Below are 16,179 nucleotides of genomic sequence, written 5' to 3' on the forward strand. Positions count from 1 at the left end.
CTTTAATCAGCTGTAAGTGGTTTTTCTCTCATATCATTGTTGACCTCTCTGTGTTGAATTTCACCCGTAATCCATTAAACATCATCGTTATTGCAATTGCTATTATATTTGCCGACCATTTTTTACTACAATCAAAGCATTGTCCAAAAACAATAATTTGACAATGTTATCCAGATTGGCCTTACGTTCAGGTAAACTGTTATACTATGACAAATTTATATTATATATTATATATTATATTATATATTATATTGATTAAAATGTGATTTTAAAGAACTTTTCCGAGTAGCACCATTTTGTGCCAGTGTACGCTTTACACAAACCAAGCCAGCAGTTACTACCTCTAATGAATCAATCATTGTACCAGGATTCCCAAAACCCAATGGCCAAACTCAACCGAATCCATTTGATGGACCTGAACGAGATTTAGTGAATTTTCCTAGAATGGTAAGGTTGGAAGAGCCAGCTAAAACTAGGTATTTATTTGTACCAGAAGAGTGGTTTGAAATATTTTACAAAAAGACCGGAGTCACAGGTATAAATCTTATTATATTTAGCTTAATTTTATAATACTTAAGTCTTGAAAATTGCATTTTTATATTTTGAACTTGCATATAGAGCCAGATTAGAATGATAGTAAAGTTAAAATTGTTGCTCAAACAGACTTAAGTTTCTGTTGGAAGCTTTCAATACGCACTGTTGTCTACTTATTTCTATTGCTGTATATACATTTGATAAAATTAGTAAACAAATATACTATAAAAATAGTGGTGTTAATGCAATACAATATGACTATGTTAGTTATTTTAACTCATATTCAATTTAAGGACATAATTTATAAAAGATAGTGTGTAAATTTTCACATACAACATAAATAATTATATATATATAACCTTAGAACAATGTTGATGAGACAAATTTTGGTTATACTATCATTCTAAGGTTGTTGTACAAGTTCTAAAAATGCTAATTATTTCAAAAGAACAGATTTATGCTAAATGTTTTTAATCTAGGTCCATATGTTTTTGCTGCTGGTATTACTACCTATGTATTAAGTAAAGAAATATGGGTTGTTGACCACGAGTTTCCTTATGTGTTAGCTACAATTGGGATGTTTTATCTTGGATGGAAGAAATTTGGAAAATCTGTAGCTGAATATCTGGATAAAGAAATTGATGTATGTAATTTATGTAATTTATTGTACTTATTACATTATTTATATTAATAATTAATATGTATATTTGATTGTAAATAGAGTTATGAAGCAGATTGTAATTCGAGTCGTGCAAGTGAGGTTGACTATTTAAAAGAAATTATTGAAAAACAGAAAAAAGAAATATGGAGAACTGAAGCTCAAAAACATATAATGCAAGCTAAACGAGAGAATATATCTATACAATTGGAAACTATTTATCGTGAACGAGCTCTTCAAGTATACAATCAGGTATTATGATTACTGAAGTATTATATATGTCGTGTGATATATTTGTGTTTCATTTTTGACACAGTTTATATATATATATATATTTTAAAGGTAAAAAGGCGCTTGGATTATCAGTTGGAATTAGCCAACTTGACGCGCACTGTACAACAGAGACATATGGTTAACTGGATTATTGAAAATGTTATGAAGTCTCTTACAAGTGATCAAGAAAAGCAGAGTTTCAAAAAGTGTATGGTAGATTTACAAGCATTAGCTGCTAAAGCTTAATTGTTATTTCTGTCAGTTCCATTTTATAGAATCAATATTGTTAAAAGGCATAATAATTAATCTCATAACATATTTACATTCTTTTAAATGCGTTTAAAATGATAGATTTCACAAAAAATTTTCTGAAATAAAAAAAAATACTCTTATTATTTGTACATTGATTAATTATTATTACATACTGCAAATGTATATTTTAAACTATGTAATGTCAGTTTAATGATTTCAAAAATTACATTTTCTTCATTTTTAATAATAAATATTTTAGTACCAGAATTCTGTTAAAATACTTATTTTATCATTTGTCCAGCTTATTGTTTTATTCAACTGTATATTTTAAATAATACTATAAGTTAAAAACACTAGATTGATATCTACTTATATATTTCAACATAAATAAATTCAGATTGGTGAAAATTAAATGTTGGTTATAAAATGTATTTTATTTTTATTTTTTAACAATTACTTAAAAATATTGTTATATCCGATTTTAAAGTAACTAATAATATAAATACAGCAGCTATTTGAATAATATTACAAGTATTAACCAAAGTTTCATTGAAAATTAGTAATGTCGCAATTGGTTTACTGAATAATAAGTTTCATATTTAACATAAATATTATTGTTTTTTTCAACCTAGGGATAAATAAAATTCTTTCAAATTCTATTAATTTTAATAATAAATACAACTAAATATTCATATAAACTATAATTTTATTTTAACTATATTTTATAAATAAATTGTATGTTTGTTGCTTTTAAGAATAATTCCTAAAAAATAAAAAGGAAGTATATAAATATCTTAATTCAATTGTTTGTTTTAAATGGACATAATTTCAAACATACAATTAAACAATGTGTTTTAATTGCGATGAAGATGTAGTATCATTGTTGTTTGCTGATATAACATAGATGGACTTATGGATAGACACAAGGATCATAATTCCCCCCGATAAGTGAACAAGCCTCCTCGTAATATGACATTTCTGTAAAATTCTTATATCTATTTCAATTTAATATTTCCATTACCATCATTATTAGTGTTTTTATATAGCATTGTAACATACATATAAATTATTTTTTAATCTACTTATATGAGTTAAAGCGCTATCTAATTACAATATATATTATAATAAAATAAACAAAGTATTTCAGAGAAAAAATGCTTCATTTGGAAAATCTATGGGTGCCATAAATTCTGTTATAAAAACTACAAAATAAACGAGAAAATAATGATAAATTTAATATGCTTTTGAAAGACATAACAACATTTTCTGACAACCATGATATTGGTTTAGAAATGCATGGAACTACTTAAAAAAAAAAGAAAACAAATTCCTATTGATTATATGATTGGATTAACAAATAGTTATTATGATACTCATAGGTGTGCGCAGACTTTGTCCACAGGGGAGGGGCCTTAAAAAAATTGAACCAAAGATTCTTGTACTTAAGACTACTAGTATAATTAAATATTTTAAATTTTATAAATTATTTATTTAATTCAATATGCAAATATAAAAATAAATACTATTTAAACTCATACAATTTATATCTAAGAAATCCTTATTTACATATTATACTATTTACAACTCTATCTTTCTGTCCACGGGAGTAAGGTTTTTGAATGTATCAATTACATTTTAAATTTTTATATTACATGCAAGTTCTAATTAGTCTGATTAATAACTAATAACTTTATTACATTTATTCACAGATATCAATTCTATACTGTGAGATTAAACCTGGCTTAACTTTATTCATGTAAAATGTAAAAATGTTGACGCTATCTTGTCTAGTATAGATGTACATTTATTAAAGAAAAATCCAGAGTCCGCAGCCCCCTCCCCCCCTCCATGCGCACGCCTATGATGATACTGTAAATACTTCTGATGTGGAAGACTCAGTGGTGTATTAATTATTAATATATTTATGGGTCTACTCACTTATAAAGTATGATAATTAATCCTGAAAAAATGTTCTCGCTGCGCCCGAATAAATTAAATTAATTAAATTAATCCCATACATGTTTATAACTTCTGATAAAACTATAGATAACCACATCTCAAGATATGAATGGCCGCTCGTTATAAATTGCATGATGCAGATTTAAGAACTAAAGGCTGAATGTTTATATTCCATATTATATTTAATAACATTTATTTTCCAAAATATTATTTACTAAATTGAACATAAAATACTTACATTAAACACAGTGTACACTGTAATCTTTAAATGATAAATATAAATAATTATTAAAAAAAAGATAATTGAAAATTAGAAAATTTTATTTCTGTTTTAAATGAAAATATACTTCCCAGTTTGTATAAAATTATGAAAGTTGCATTAATATATTACTAATAAATACAGCAACGTGTGAGAGATCTTTTTCAGTCATTAAGAGAATAAAAAGTTAGTTACATTCTTCGATGACTGACACCGTTTCTTTAACATTCATTTTAACAGTGTCGGTTGGCTCACCCGTTGTACCTGGCAATCGCCCTGTGATTTATTCTTAAAATAGGGGCTCAACCAGGGGTAGATGCAAAGTCAGAGAATTGTGGGTCAAGGTATTTTAAGAGATCACTTATTAGAGCTAAAAGTGGATTATAAATATATTCCTTGTAACAAAAAAACAATATGATCATATACCTAGTATTTGTTTTTTTAGATTATTTATAATTGTCATTGTAGACATTTCACGTATTTTATGGAATCTTACATGAGGTCTGGCATAGATATATTTTATTTTACAAAAAATGAAATCAGTGGCATAATTTGTAGAGGTAGGTAGAAAATGGGTCATTTACCAGTTTAGTTTTAATTTCAACTAAAAAGTCAGCACACATAAAAAATATAAGAAGTCTTCAAGAGGCCAATTTTATCAACAAACAATAATTGTGGATTAGCTGACTCCTAAACCTTTCCCATAGGCAAGTGCACGGGGCGAGCCCCGGCTTGACCGGAATTTTCTTGGGTACATAGTAAAATTTAAACTAACCATAATAAAATGCCTATATATATATATATGTATTTTAAGTTTCGTGGAAATAAATTACTTGTATTTATATCATTTGATTTTAAAGAATATAAAGTTTTACTTTTAACTTCAAAAATATATGTCTAAAAATTAGCAATATAATACTTGATTCTATGTATAGGTATAAATACTACGTTGTTTTTAATTTACAACAGAATCTACTATGCTGAAGTGTTAAAAAAAATTAGGGGTACTGTCTAAGTATTGGGGAACTTATTATATTCAGGCTCAACCGGAAGTTGAAGTCTGCCCACGCCTATGACCTTTCTTAAATCCGCATCTGGGCTCAAAGCGACCACTCTAATATGAAAAATCCTAGTAATTATTTTCTTGAATTAAATTAAAATTATGTTATTCTCATCTTAATCTTGAAATATTGTTGACGTGAATAAATAAAACTAGGTACAACCGCTATAGATTATACATGTTTATACCTAAATTTTTGTTCTCTTGATTAAAATCGAACAAATAAAAATAGGTACTTTGAAAAATTAAGATAAGTGTTGTTAACGATCACATTCACAAACACAATGCTAATTCGATAATATTGATTTTGAAAAAATATAAGGATAAAAATAAATTAAAATTTGTAGTAGAGTTCGAGCATAGCAAGAAAAAACATTTTTAGAAGTTATTTATTGAATCTCCTCCAATATTATAATGTTTAGGACCTCATTGTAAATTTTTGACGGAAGCTCAACCATGAGCCAGAACGATACTCAGGGGCGCCATTTCAGTCTTTTTTAAGGGTGTGTAAGCAATTAAAGAGGCCAATTTTTCCCATCACCAGGTCAACATTTATGATTAGCAGTGTTTACTGATCATCTGCGGTCTTGGGCGTATTTGAGGGGGTGAAGGGAACATTTGCCCCCCCCCATGGGTCGTATTTTATGTATTTTATTTTTAATACAATACATCGATTTATTTAAAAAATATAATAAATAATAATACTCTATCACTATAATATGATAATAAATTCAATAATAAGTCAATTTGATCACGGATTTCAGTTTTTGTTTATCTTCATATATCATAACATTTTTGGTTGTGGAACGAATAATGGTATTATCTTCCACGAATATTGCTACGGTTATAGACATTTACACCATAACTGAGATATTTATCAGATAATATAAAGTAATTTAAAGTAACACTTTTTTTACCACATATTTACTAGTTGGTCATTTTTTGGTGCATTTATGCATATTGTATATTTTTATATTTATTAGAGTTATATAAGTCCTTAATAATTTTACTCGTCTATTTTTTTTTTTTTTAAACATAATATCTGGTACTTTTTGTTGTGCATAGGTATTTAATCATTTTTTTGTGGACAAAGGCATGCATATTTGTGTATTTTATAGAGCTAGAAGTCCCTAACCCAAATAATAATCATAATAACTGACAATATTTGTTTCCATATTCTTTAACTTGAAAATATTGGTCAAAAATATATTTTTGTAGATTGAAAACATGGAACCTAACATGGATCAAGAATAAGCCAGCATAGACTAACAGGATAAGCTTTGCTGCATGTGCATAAAGATATTATTGTATCCATTGATGAAATAATCAACAAATTTGCCAAAATGAAAAAAAGAAATTTGGAATTCGTTATTTGACTACTTACCAACCTTATGTTTTCTACTTAGATATTTGTTAAATTAATACCTATCTTAATTGTTTTTTTTAAAGTTTTTAAAAAACAATTAATAGATACTATTATTACTATGATTATTTGTTGTTATTTTTATACAGGATTCAGTAGTGATGGGCACTATCGAATAGTACTATCGAACTATTTTATAGTCCAGCACATTCGAATTATTTAACAGTTCAAATTATTCGAAACTACGGACTATTCGATAATTTCAAATTATTCAATTATTTGATAGTTTACGACTTCTTAATTATTCAGTAACATTTGAAATTAGCTTGGCTTAAATAATGTTAATTTTATTTTAAGATACCTAATCACTAATGTGATAACCGATTACTGATAAGAATAACAATTAACAAAAAACGTAAACATTTTGATTTTTAATTCGATATATTCGGTCATACAAAATAATATTCGACCTTAATATTCGATATTTTATGCTTACTATTACTAATACTCTTCGATAGTGCCCATAATTAGAATTTAGACTGAAGGTACAATTTCAATATAGGAACTATTTGTGTTGTTATTATTAATACTTATTTTATATGCAGTAGGTTTTAAATATATTTATTATATAAATATTTAATTCAATTTGGTACTTGTATTTTTATTTATTTACTTGAATGTGCAACAGGAACATGAGCTGTAGCTAATGAACTGTAAATTATTTTTAAATTTGTATAGAAGAAAAATTAGTTCCCCCCCCCCCCATGGCCTCAACACAAATACGCCCTAGGTGGTTGAAATAGTTAAAATGCTATGACATATGCATGCGCACAGGGGCTGCTGGGTGTGGCCGGGCACCTTCCGAATTGCTTAAATGATGCCCCACAGTTTAAGTCTAAGAGTAAAGGAGCCGCATGTTTACTGACGTTGTTCCTAATTAAAAGTATAAATTATTTGGTAAAAATAAATGTTTTGTAATAGAAAAAATAAAATTATATTTAATAAATTTTCGTGCAAAAATTTAATATTAATTAATATTAATTAGGTATTAATATTTATCTTAAAACTTAATCTCGATTTATATAATAATATAACATCTACAATTGATTAAGAAAGAAATACAGATCATTAAAAATTGAATCTACTTGAGAATAATATATGAGATTAAAGAAAAACACATTCATTGGGATTAATATACCACAATATTAAATGAAAAATTAAACCTATGTCTATTTAATTATTTATTACAATAAGGCTACCAGAGACTAAAGATACTTTATCCGTTGATAAACCGACAATCATCTTTAAGCTGGAAATTTTCTCTGTTGTTATATAAACAAATTTTACGACCACTACTTTTATATGCAGTCCCTGTTTGGGGTTATTGTGCTTAGAATTACATACACAAAATACAAGTATTTCAATCTAAAGTTCTTAAAACAATATCAAACGCCCCATGGTTTGTACGTAATGTTGCACTGCATATGGACTTCCAGCTACCCTCTATAATGTATTATATAAAAAAATAAAAAATCAACTTTTTCAACCACTTACATTCTGCTAGCAGAGCGAATATTACAATCTAAGTGTACCCCTCCTGTACGCCGTCTCAAGCGTGGACGCCCACGAGACCTTCTACTCTAATTGTTATTACTTTATTTTTTTTTTTTGATTCTCTTTTACTAATTCTTAATTAAATCTTAAATGTACATACCTATTACTATTACTGGTAAAAATATAGTTAGAACATAGAAATTATAAAATACTGTATACAATTTCTTACTGATATTTTAATTATTTATACATAATAATTTATTAAATATTAAATATAAGGCCCAGAAAAAATGATTGAAAAAAATAATTGTAGGAACCCCTTGAAAGACAGGTCTGTGTATGCATATGCCTATTAATTATGTTAATATGATTTCTTATAAAATCAAAAATAATTCACAAATAATAAAAAAAAATAAAGTAAATTATGATATATTTTCAACGCTGAGTCATTTAAAAAATAATAGGCATTTAATAATATATTATTTTACTTTTTTTTGAGTTTAGTACAATTATTGTAATACTTAGTGAGTTTGTAGTAATCCAAAAATTGACAATAAATGTTTTTCAATCATACATATATGATGTATACATACATATACATAAAATTAGTTTATACTTTTCATGTTGGGTAAATTTACATATAAATTTTGTTGTGATAATGAGACTATTTGGGACTACGATTTTAATAAGAGGTAAGGATTAAATATTTTATCTATACTAAAGGTTATATATTGTTTTAATGAATTGTTATAATTAGACCATTTGGGCTTAAGATTTTGACAAGAGGTAAGGATTAATTATTTTATCTATACTAAAGGTTTGCATTGTTTTAGTGACATTGAATCATTATATTTATTTTCTGTATCATAAATAACATTTACTATTTTAAAGTAACACGTGTTGTTAAAATGTATTTTAGCCACATTGGAAATGTCAATTTAAATATTTTTGCAATTGATTAATTCAAATATAAAATAGTATCAATTTAATGTACGTATAATTGATCGTACCGGTTAATTATTTAAAAGTAAATTGGTTATTAGTTATTAAATATTGAAATGCCAAGTATTAAAAGAAGGCTGGATTTGTTGATGAATTGTCTGAAAAACTTGTTTGTAATAAATATTTAGTAATTAAATAACTATATTCCACTTATTATACAAAGTATGATAAGAAATAAAAAAAAATTCAGCTCGACATTTTTTAGATTATTGCTTGGGTTAGTCCAGGTAATATTACTCTGGTTCGACTCAGGGTCGTACATAGACTTACTTCTAGGAGGGGGACTCAATTTTTTTTCTTTAATTAAGGCTCAACATTGACAAGTAAAATTTTTGGTAATATTTAAATCAGGTAAATCCTTAATACTTGTGGTTTTATTTTTTTTAATCTAATGCCGGATCCACTTAGAACCGATTTTTGTGTTGTTCTTTTTTAACACCTTTGTTTCTAAAATTACGCTTGTGTTTGATTTGATTTTTCACTAAGTATGGATACTTTGGTTCCATACCTGACAAAAAGCCCAATTCAGTATTCATAGCCACTCGTTATTTAATTAATTTAAGTGCATGAATCGCGGCCAAGAGCGTATTTGAGTTGTGGCCATGGTAGGAAAGGGGCCAAACTAATTTTTCTTTAATACAAATTTAAAAATAATTTACAGTTCATTACAGGGGCGTATCTAAGGGAGGTTTTCGGGTCCGGACAACCCCCCCACATTAAAATTTCTACATACTCAATGGTTTAATAGTAAATAGTATATAGGTAGTGTAATTTAATTTCCCTTTATTTTCAATACACAAAGTTTATACATTATATAATATACCAATAGTGTATAAACCAGGGTTGTCCAACTGACGGCCCGCGATGCTATTAACTGTGGCCCGCGTAAGGTTTTACGGAAATCATTTATTTTCTTTAAATGCTACCATTGTAAAAAAAGATGAAAAAAAGAAAAACACAAAATGCATAATAAAATATATTTATAGGTATACATATACGAGTATATACTTATAGGTATAAAATATATTATACAAAAACAGTTTAATAATTATCAATTATATTAAAACACGATTAGTCATTACTAGAAATGACTAAAGAGCAAAAGTGTTTTGTGTTGACTATTATTTATCAGTGTGCGGGTTTTCACTGAATTATATGTGTTCTATTTTTAATCAGTCATAATAAACTGTCAATTGTCCGTCGCGCCGTTAATCGCCACGCGCCAGTGTGCTTCGACGAATTGTCTGTTACATATCTTAGTTAATTATTTAATTTTTTGTCTTGATTCCTTAAACTTCAATACAATTATGAGTGTAAAACGTAAAATTAACAGTGAGAACAGGAGTTATAAAGAAAGTTGGGATAGTGATTACTTGAATACTAACAATAATGGAAAGCTGCAGTGTTTAATGTGCATGAATGTTGTTTCTGTGCCTAAAGAATATAATGTGAGAAGATACTACACAATAATGCATGAAAATAAGTATGCTACGTATACAAATGAAAGTCGGCGTGCGCTAGTTGTAGATTTGAAGAAAAAGCTTAAACAGCAAACTGGTATATTTAGTAAAATATTGCGCTCTCAATCGCATTCTTTGCATGCATCTTATGCCGTGTCGCTTGAGCTGGCAAAGGCAAAAAAACCTTTCACTGATGCCAATTTAATTAAAATATGTGCCGTTGAAATGGCCAAAGCTTTTGAAGATTCCAAAATGGCAGAGAAATTTTAATCCGTGCAACTTTCACATCAAACCATACAAAGAAGGGTTGTTGCTATGGGTGAGCAAATAGAAAACTCTATGCTTAGCCTGGTTAAAAAAAGTTCGTATTTCTCACTTTGTCTGGATGAAAGCACTGATAAATCAGATGTAAGTCAGCTGTTGATATTCGTGCGCACTACTTTTGAGGATTTTACTAGTAAATAGGAGCTATTTGATATTTGTCCTCTTTATGGAACAACAAAAGGAAAATACGTCTATGAGGCTTTGAAGAAAACGATTGACAGAATTGGAGGCTTTAATAAATGTTCAGCCATAGCAACAGACGGGGCCCCATCAATGACTGGTAAAAAAACTGGATTAGTGGGTCTGCTTCGAGAGAATAGTGTTACTTGTCCGACAATACATTGCATTATACATCAGGGAGCTTTATGTGGAAAATCAGTCAAGCAGGATCAAGTTTTTCAGACCGTGATTAAAATTATAAATATGATTAGAGGTGGAAATCGATCCCTTTTACACAGGCAACTTAGGCAGTTTTTAGTGAAAACAGAGGCTGAGTATGGAGACTTGCTAATGTACAACCATGTAAGGTGGCTGAGTGCAGGAAAGTACATGGAACGATTTTTTCCATAAGAAAGGAAATCCCTGCATTTCTTAATAAATACGTTTCATCCGATACAACTGAACTGGAAGATAAGTTTCAGGATCCAGAATTCTTAAGACAGCTTTTATAACAGATCTGACTAATCACCTTAACAGTTTAAACTTGAGTCTTCAAGGAAGAAACCAAACGGTTTCAGATTTGGTTGGAATAATAAACGGATTCTGGAATAAGCTAAACGTGTTTAAACATGCTTTGGAAAAGAACAACCTAACACACTTTCCTAGCTGCTTGAAACTAGCAGAAGAACTCAACAGTGAGAAAAATATTGACTTCTCATGCTGCAGTTCACAAATTCAACAAGTTATTAATGAATTCAATAGACGATTTAAAGATATTGAAAGTCTCAAAAGCAGTGTACTGCTTTATAATAATCCTCTTGGAGCATCCATTGAAGATCAACCACCTGACTTACAACTTGAGTTATGTGACCTTCAAGCTGACATGTTTTTAATCACCCGACAAGAAAAGGGATATGAATTTTTTAAATTGCGGTCTAAGGAGAAATTCCCAAACCTGCGAGATTTTGGACTGAAAATGACATCAATGTTCGGAAGCACATATATATGTGAAAGTGCCTTTTCCTACATGAAATACATTAATAACCCCAACAGAAGCAACCTTACCGATTCTACCTTACGTCATCTCATGAGACTGTCTACAACTGAATTGACAGTGGACATTTCTTCATTGGTGGATGAAGCCGATCGACCACAATCTTCACATTAGATATATTTTCATTATTATTACAATGTTTGTCTTAGTTTTAGAAAAAACTACCTCTACAATGTAGAGTCTACATTTTCTGTATATATAAGAAATGTAGATGTTGAGCAATAAAAGAAATAATACTACTTTTTTGTTTTAATTATTTTTATACCTCTCATTATTTTATTGTTACTTTAATAAAATTAGTATATGGCCCGCAATCAGATCAGAGGTTTAAGTTTTGGCCTTTGAGGCCATGCAAGTTGCACACCCCTGGTATAAACCATGTTTAATTTATACTGCTTTTTTAATAATATTTATTATTGTTAATTAAATAATGTATTCTTTTATAACATTTTACTACCAAATGAAAATTAATTTCAAATTATAGTACCTACGTATTATAGTAAACTTTTGTGCAGTATATGTGTGATATATGTATGACTATTGTGACTATTACAATAGTTATTAACAGTAATTTTTTGGTATTGAATCAAACTATAATTATAATTAAAATGTTCCTGTTGCTCATTCGAGTGAATAAATAAAAATACAAATTCTAAATTTAATTTAATATTTATTTAATAAATATATTTAAACAGTGCCGGATTAAACATTTACACAGATTTAAAGTATAAAAATGAGGAACAAGCTAATTTACGTCGACTTATATTTGGAATTATTGATTCATTAATTGTTCAAATAAATATTAGATTTAAAGATTTTGAAAAACTAGAGTTTGTTGAAATAATAAATGAAAAAATTTTTGCACCATATAAAGTTAATTTTCCAGAAGAAAAATTAAGACAACTTTTTAAATACTATCCAGATATTTTTGATAAAGATCGTCTAAAAAATGAGCTTTACATAATATATGTAGATTCATTGAAATATTTCGCTTTTTTGGAATTTATTGATTATATATTTAAAAGTAAGAACCTGAAACATTTTTTAAATATTTTTACTAATTTTTTAAATAAATTATAATTATGAATATTATTTTAGATGAGCTTAAAGAAGTATATCAAGAAGTCACGAAATGTATTCAATTAGTATTAACTATTCCTGCAACAACAGCCTCAAGTGAAAGATCCATGAGAACTTTAAAACATATCAAATCTTTTTTAATAAATTCAATGACAAATGATAGTCTTTCATTTTTGTCTACTTTAGCTATTGAAAAAAAAAATTAGGTGAATTATCAAAAGATCCAACATTTATAAACAGATGTGTTCGCAACAAAACAAAATCGGCGAATCAATTTAAATTATATTTAAATCTAGTTATTTTATGTAATTTACTTTTTTTTATGATGATCTAATTTTTAAATAAATTTTATATAACACTATATCTTTGGTTGTCTTGTTGTCTACCCTATAAAATTGATCACGCGCCGCCACTGGTCAACAGCCAGTCAAAGATTTAAACCTATTTTCTTGAAATTATAAAACAATTTATTATATGTATGATCGACGAGGACTTGAATAATTACATTAGGACATTTTGCAGTTCTACTAATGACTAGTAGTAATATTGAAATAATGCTATCGTCTAAGAGTATTGATATTGTAATACCAATATTATTATTTTTTATTCTATGAGTTTGCGTAATTAAAGAAAATGAAAAAAAATGAGTGAGTAATGTAATGAAGTCTGAGAGGTACTTAGAATTGCAACTGACTGCATTATAGCTACAATCTTATCTCACAAATTGTTTGTTGATTAGATAAGACCTCAAAAAAATAAGTATGTAGTAAAATGTAGTTTTAGTAGTTATAGAAGTATAGTCGTATAGATATTTAAGTCCTAGGTAGAGTATCATTGAGTTAATTGTACATTTACATTTATTATTATGTATTACACCTATATTAAAGTTTTTTAGTTTATATAATTATTTTAAAGGTCAAATTGGTTGGAATCAATATTAAATAAACTATCTATTATTTAACTAATATGGTATTTTACCACTAATCTATTTTGTAGCATAACGGTGTGAGACTGTTCGTCCGAGTAATAGGTATCTATGATATCACAACTAAAGCTTACATTTTAAGGAGCTATAAATACTAAGATATCACTGACCTACAAGATCTAGTCCCTACACTCCTATTTACTATTTTACACACAGCCAACATTTGTCTCTACTTCCTACTATAGGTTCAGCTCATATTTTAAGAAGAACAGAGGCGGATCTTTTTTATATATAGGCTATAGGCATCAACAATTTGTCTCCCTTATAATATATGAAGAAGTTATATTACACCTTCCAAAATACATAATCTAAATAGGTATTAAATATATAAACATAGGTAACTACATTGAATTTTTAGACTATTTTTTAGGCTCTTATTAATTAGTCTACTTTGAAAAAATGTCAATGGATGTCCACTAAATTTTAATAAAAACAGATTTTCATAATAACAACATAGGATTAATAATATATGAGTACAATCGAATTAGTAATACAGTGTAGCAGTGTGGGTATTTATTTTTCCTCGAAATTCTGACGACAAAATATTAATAAAATCCACACATTATTATACCAATTATTTTTCATAAATATTAACTAATTAATTTTCCAATATTTTTTCATACGTTCGATGTTTTTAATAAAATATTACAGAATTTGCCGCCTCCAAATTTTACCGCCCTAGGTAGCTGCCTACAGTGCCTAATGGGAAATCCACCTCTGAACAAGAAGATGAAAAAGTACAATTTTGAGAACCAAATAATGATTTTGGATATTCCCAAGTAAAGTGAGAGACATAATACTCTAAATAACAAAAATTTTCAAACTTAATAGTTACTTTGAGCATTTAAATTATAGACATAGGTAGTTAGATTTTATATTTAATTTTAAACACAAAGTTATTTGATTAAGTATTTTTAATCTAGGAGGGTTATGAAAGTATTTAGGGGTAATAAGCCTCCCTACCTCGAACCCCATTAGTTACGCCTATGATGGGTATACTTTAGCAGGTTAAAAACCTATAGAATCAAAAATTATAACTGACCTATAAAATGAAATGCATACTAAACTTAGTGCAGGTTTCTATAATTGATATGTACTAACGGTAAAATAGTGTTCTAGATTATAAATATTTATTTCCACAAATTCAAAATATATGAATAATTGAAGAATTATCGCATTTAAATCTCGATTATGAGCTTGAACGAAGGTCGATGTAATAAAATAATGTTAATTTAGTATCTATTATATAAATCATATATACTTAGAAACACAATAAATATTATTACCTACGTAATAAAAAAATTATGTAATATACTTATATACTTGTATTCAATGAACAAATTTTAACATTCAGGGTAGATAACTTAGTAATTATTTTACTTAATAACAACACATTAATAAAAAAAAATGTAGGTATACATTTATAGATTTTGAGTTTTCAACGTTTATATTAAAGAAACATGATACCTAGTGAAGTTGTTAAATTTAAAATAAATCATCATAATTGGTAAAAGGACCAAATGCTAAAAAAAAACTTTATTTGAAATAATTAATTTTCATTGCGATCATTAAATTCAATACTGTAATTATACCTACATTTGATTTTATATCATGTGAATGTACATGTTTTTAAAAATTATTGGATTTAATCCTTCTACACATCTTTGCGTTTCACAAATACTATCACTGCAGATTTTAATAGTTACATTATTCAGGGTCTAATTAGATAAATACTGAATTTCGGTTAAATTCGATTATGTATCCTTAATTAATCAAACCACAATTTTAAATCTAAATATAGATTCATCTGTAATTACTACACCTACACAAATAAGCGTAGACTGAGGGGGGCGTAATTTCCCCCTCTAATACATTAGAAGGGGCAGTGCCCTCTCTGATATCGGGTTTGGTAAATTGAGTCCTATTCATATAAAAATTAAAGCAGTAATTTGAAATATGGTGAAATATTGTTTTTATTTAATTAACACACTTTTAATTATATTAACACAATTGTATACTGCATACCTACATTAAACTTATATTTATCAGTTATCACATATCACATATCACATCCAGCGTTGTTGTAGATAGTTGGATATTTATAAAAATGTTGCATAATAATACGGAGCGAAATACAATAATATTTAACGATGTAGCGATAAGATACACTTACCTATCGTATTCGGTGAATTTATAACTATAT

The 16,179-nt window shown here is 27.6% G+C and overlaps 2 protein-coding genes across 2 annotated transcripts; both read left to right on the plus strand.

The window, feature by feature from the left end:
- Positions 1-1,860, plus strand: LOC112682325 (ATP synthase subunit b, mitochondrial). The gene is made up of 5 exons (XM_025552873.1): positions 1-191; positions 275-535; positions 1,014-1,177; positions 1,256-1,444; positions 1,535-1,860. Exons 1-5 carry the CDS (start codon positions 164-166, stop codon positions 1,709-1,711), a joined length of 819 nt encoding a protein of 272 aa, XP_025408658.1. The 5' UTR covers positions 1-163; the 3' UTR covers positions 1,712-1,860.
- An 8,829-nt stretch (positions 1,861-10,689) lies between these two features.
- LOC112682291 (general transcription factor II-I repeat domain-containing protein 2A-like) lies at positions 10,690-12,025 on the plus strand. Its single transcript, XM_025552833.1, has 3 exons — positions 10,690-10,782; positions 10,840-11,243; positions 11,395-12,025. Exons 1-3 carry the CDS (start codon positions 10,690-10,692, stop codon positions 12,023-12,025), a joined length of 1,128 nt encoding a protein of 375 aa, XP_025408618.1.
- The last annotated feature ends 4,154 nt before the right edge of the window (positions 12,026-16,179 follow it).

This window comes from Sipha flava, unplaced genomic scaffold (genome assembly GCF_003268045.1).
Source record: "Sipha flava isolate LNK unplaced genomic scaffold, YSA_version1 202_pilon_pilon, whole genome shotgun sequence".
Taxonomy (NCBI): domain Eukaryota; kingdom Metazoa; phylum Arthropoda; class Insecta; order Hemiptera; family Aphididae; genus Sipha; species Sipha flava.

What these genes read in the sequence shown, in the direction of transcription:
- LOC112682325 (XM_025552873.1), top strand. Translation starts at nt 164, where the DNA reads ATGTTATCCAGATTGGCCTTACGTTCAG. An exon ending in CAGATTGGCCTTACGTTCAG is followed by an intron (nt 192 to 274) that starts GTAAACTGTTAT and finishes GTGATTTTAAAG; the next exon opens with AACTTTTCCGAGTAGCACCA. An exon ending in CTCTTCAAGTATACAATCAG is followed by an intron (nt 1,445 to 1,534) that starts GTATTATGATTA and finishes TATATTTTAAAG; the next exon opens with GTAAAAAGGCGCTTGGATTA.
- LOC112682291 (XM_025552833.1), top strand. Translation starts at nt 10,690, where the DNA reads ATGGGTGAGCAAATAGAAAACTCTATGCTTAGCCTGGTTAAAAAAAGT. An exon ending in AAAGCACTGATAAATCAGAT is followed by an intron (nt 10,783 to 10,839) that starts GTAAGTCAGCTG and finishes ACTAGTAAATAG; the next exon opens with GAGCTATTTGATATTTGTCC. An exon ending in AGGTGGCTGAGTGCAGGAAA is followed by an intron (nt 11,244 to 11,394) that starts GTACATGGAACG and finishes TCACCTTAACAG; the next exon opens with TTTAAACTTGAGTCTTCAAG.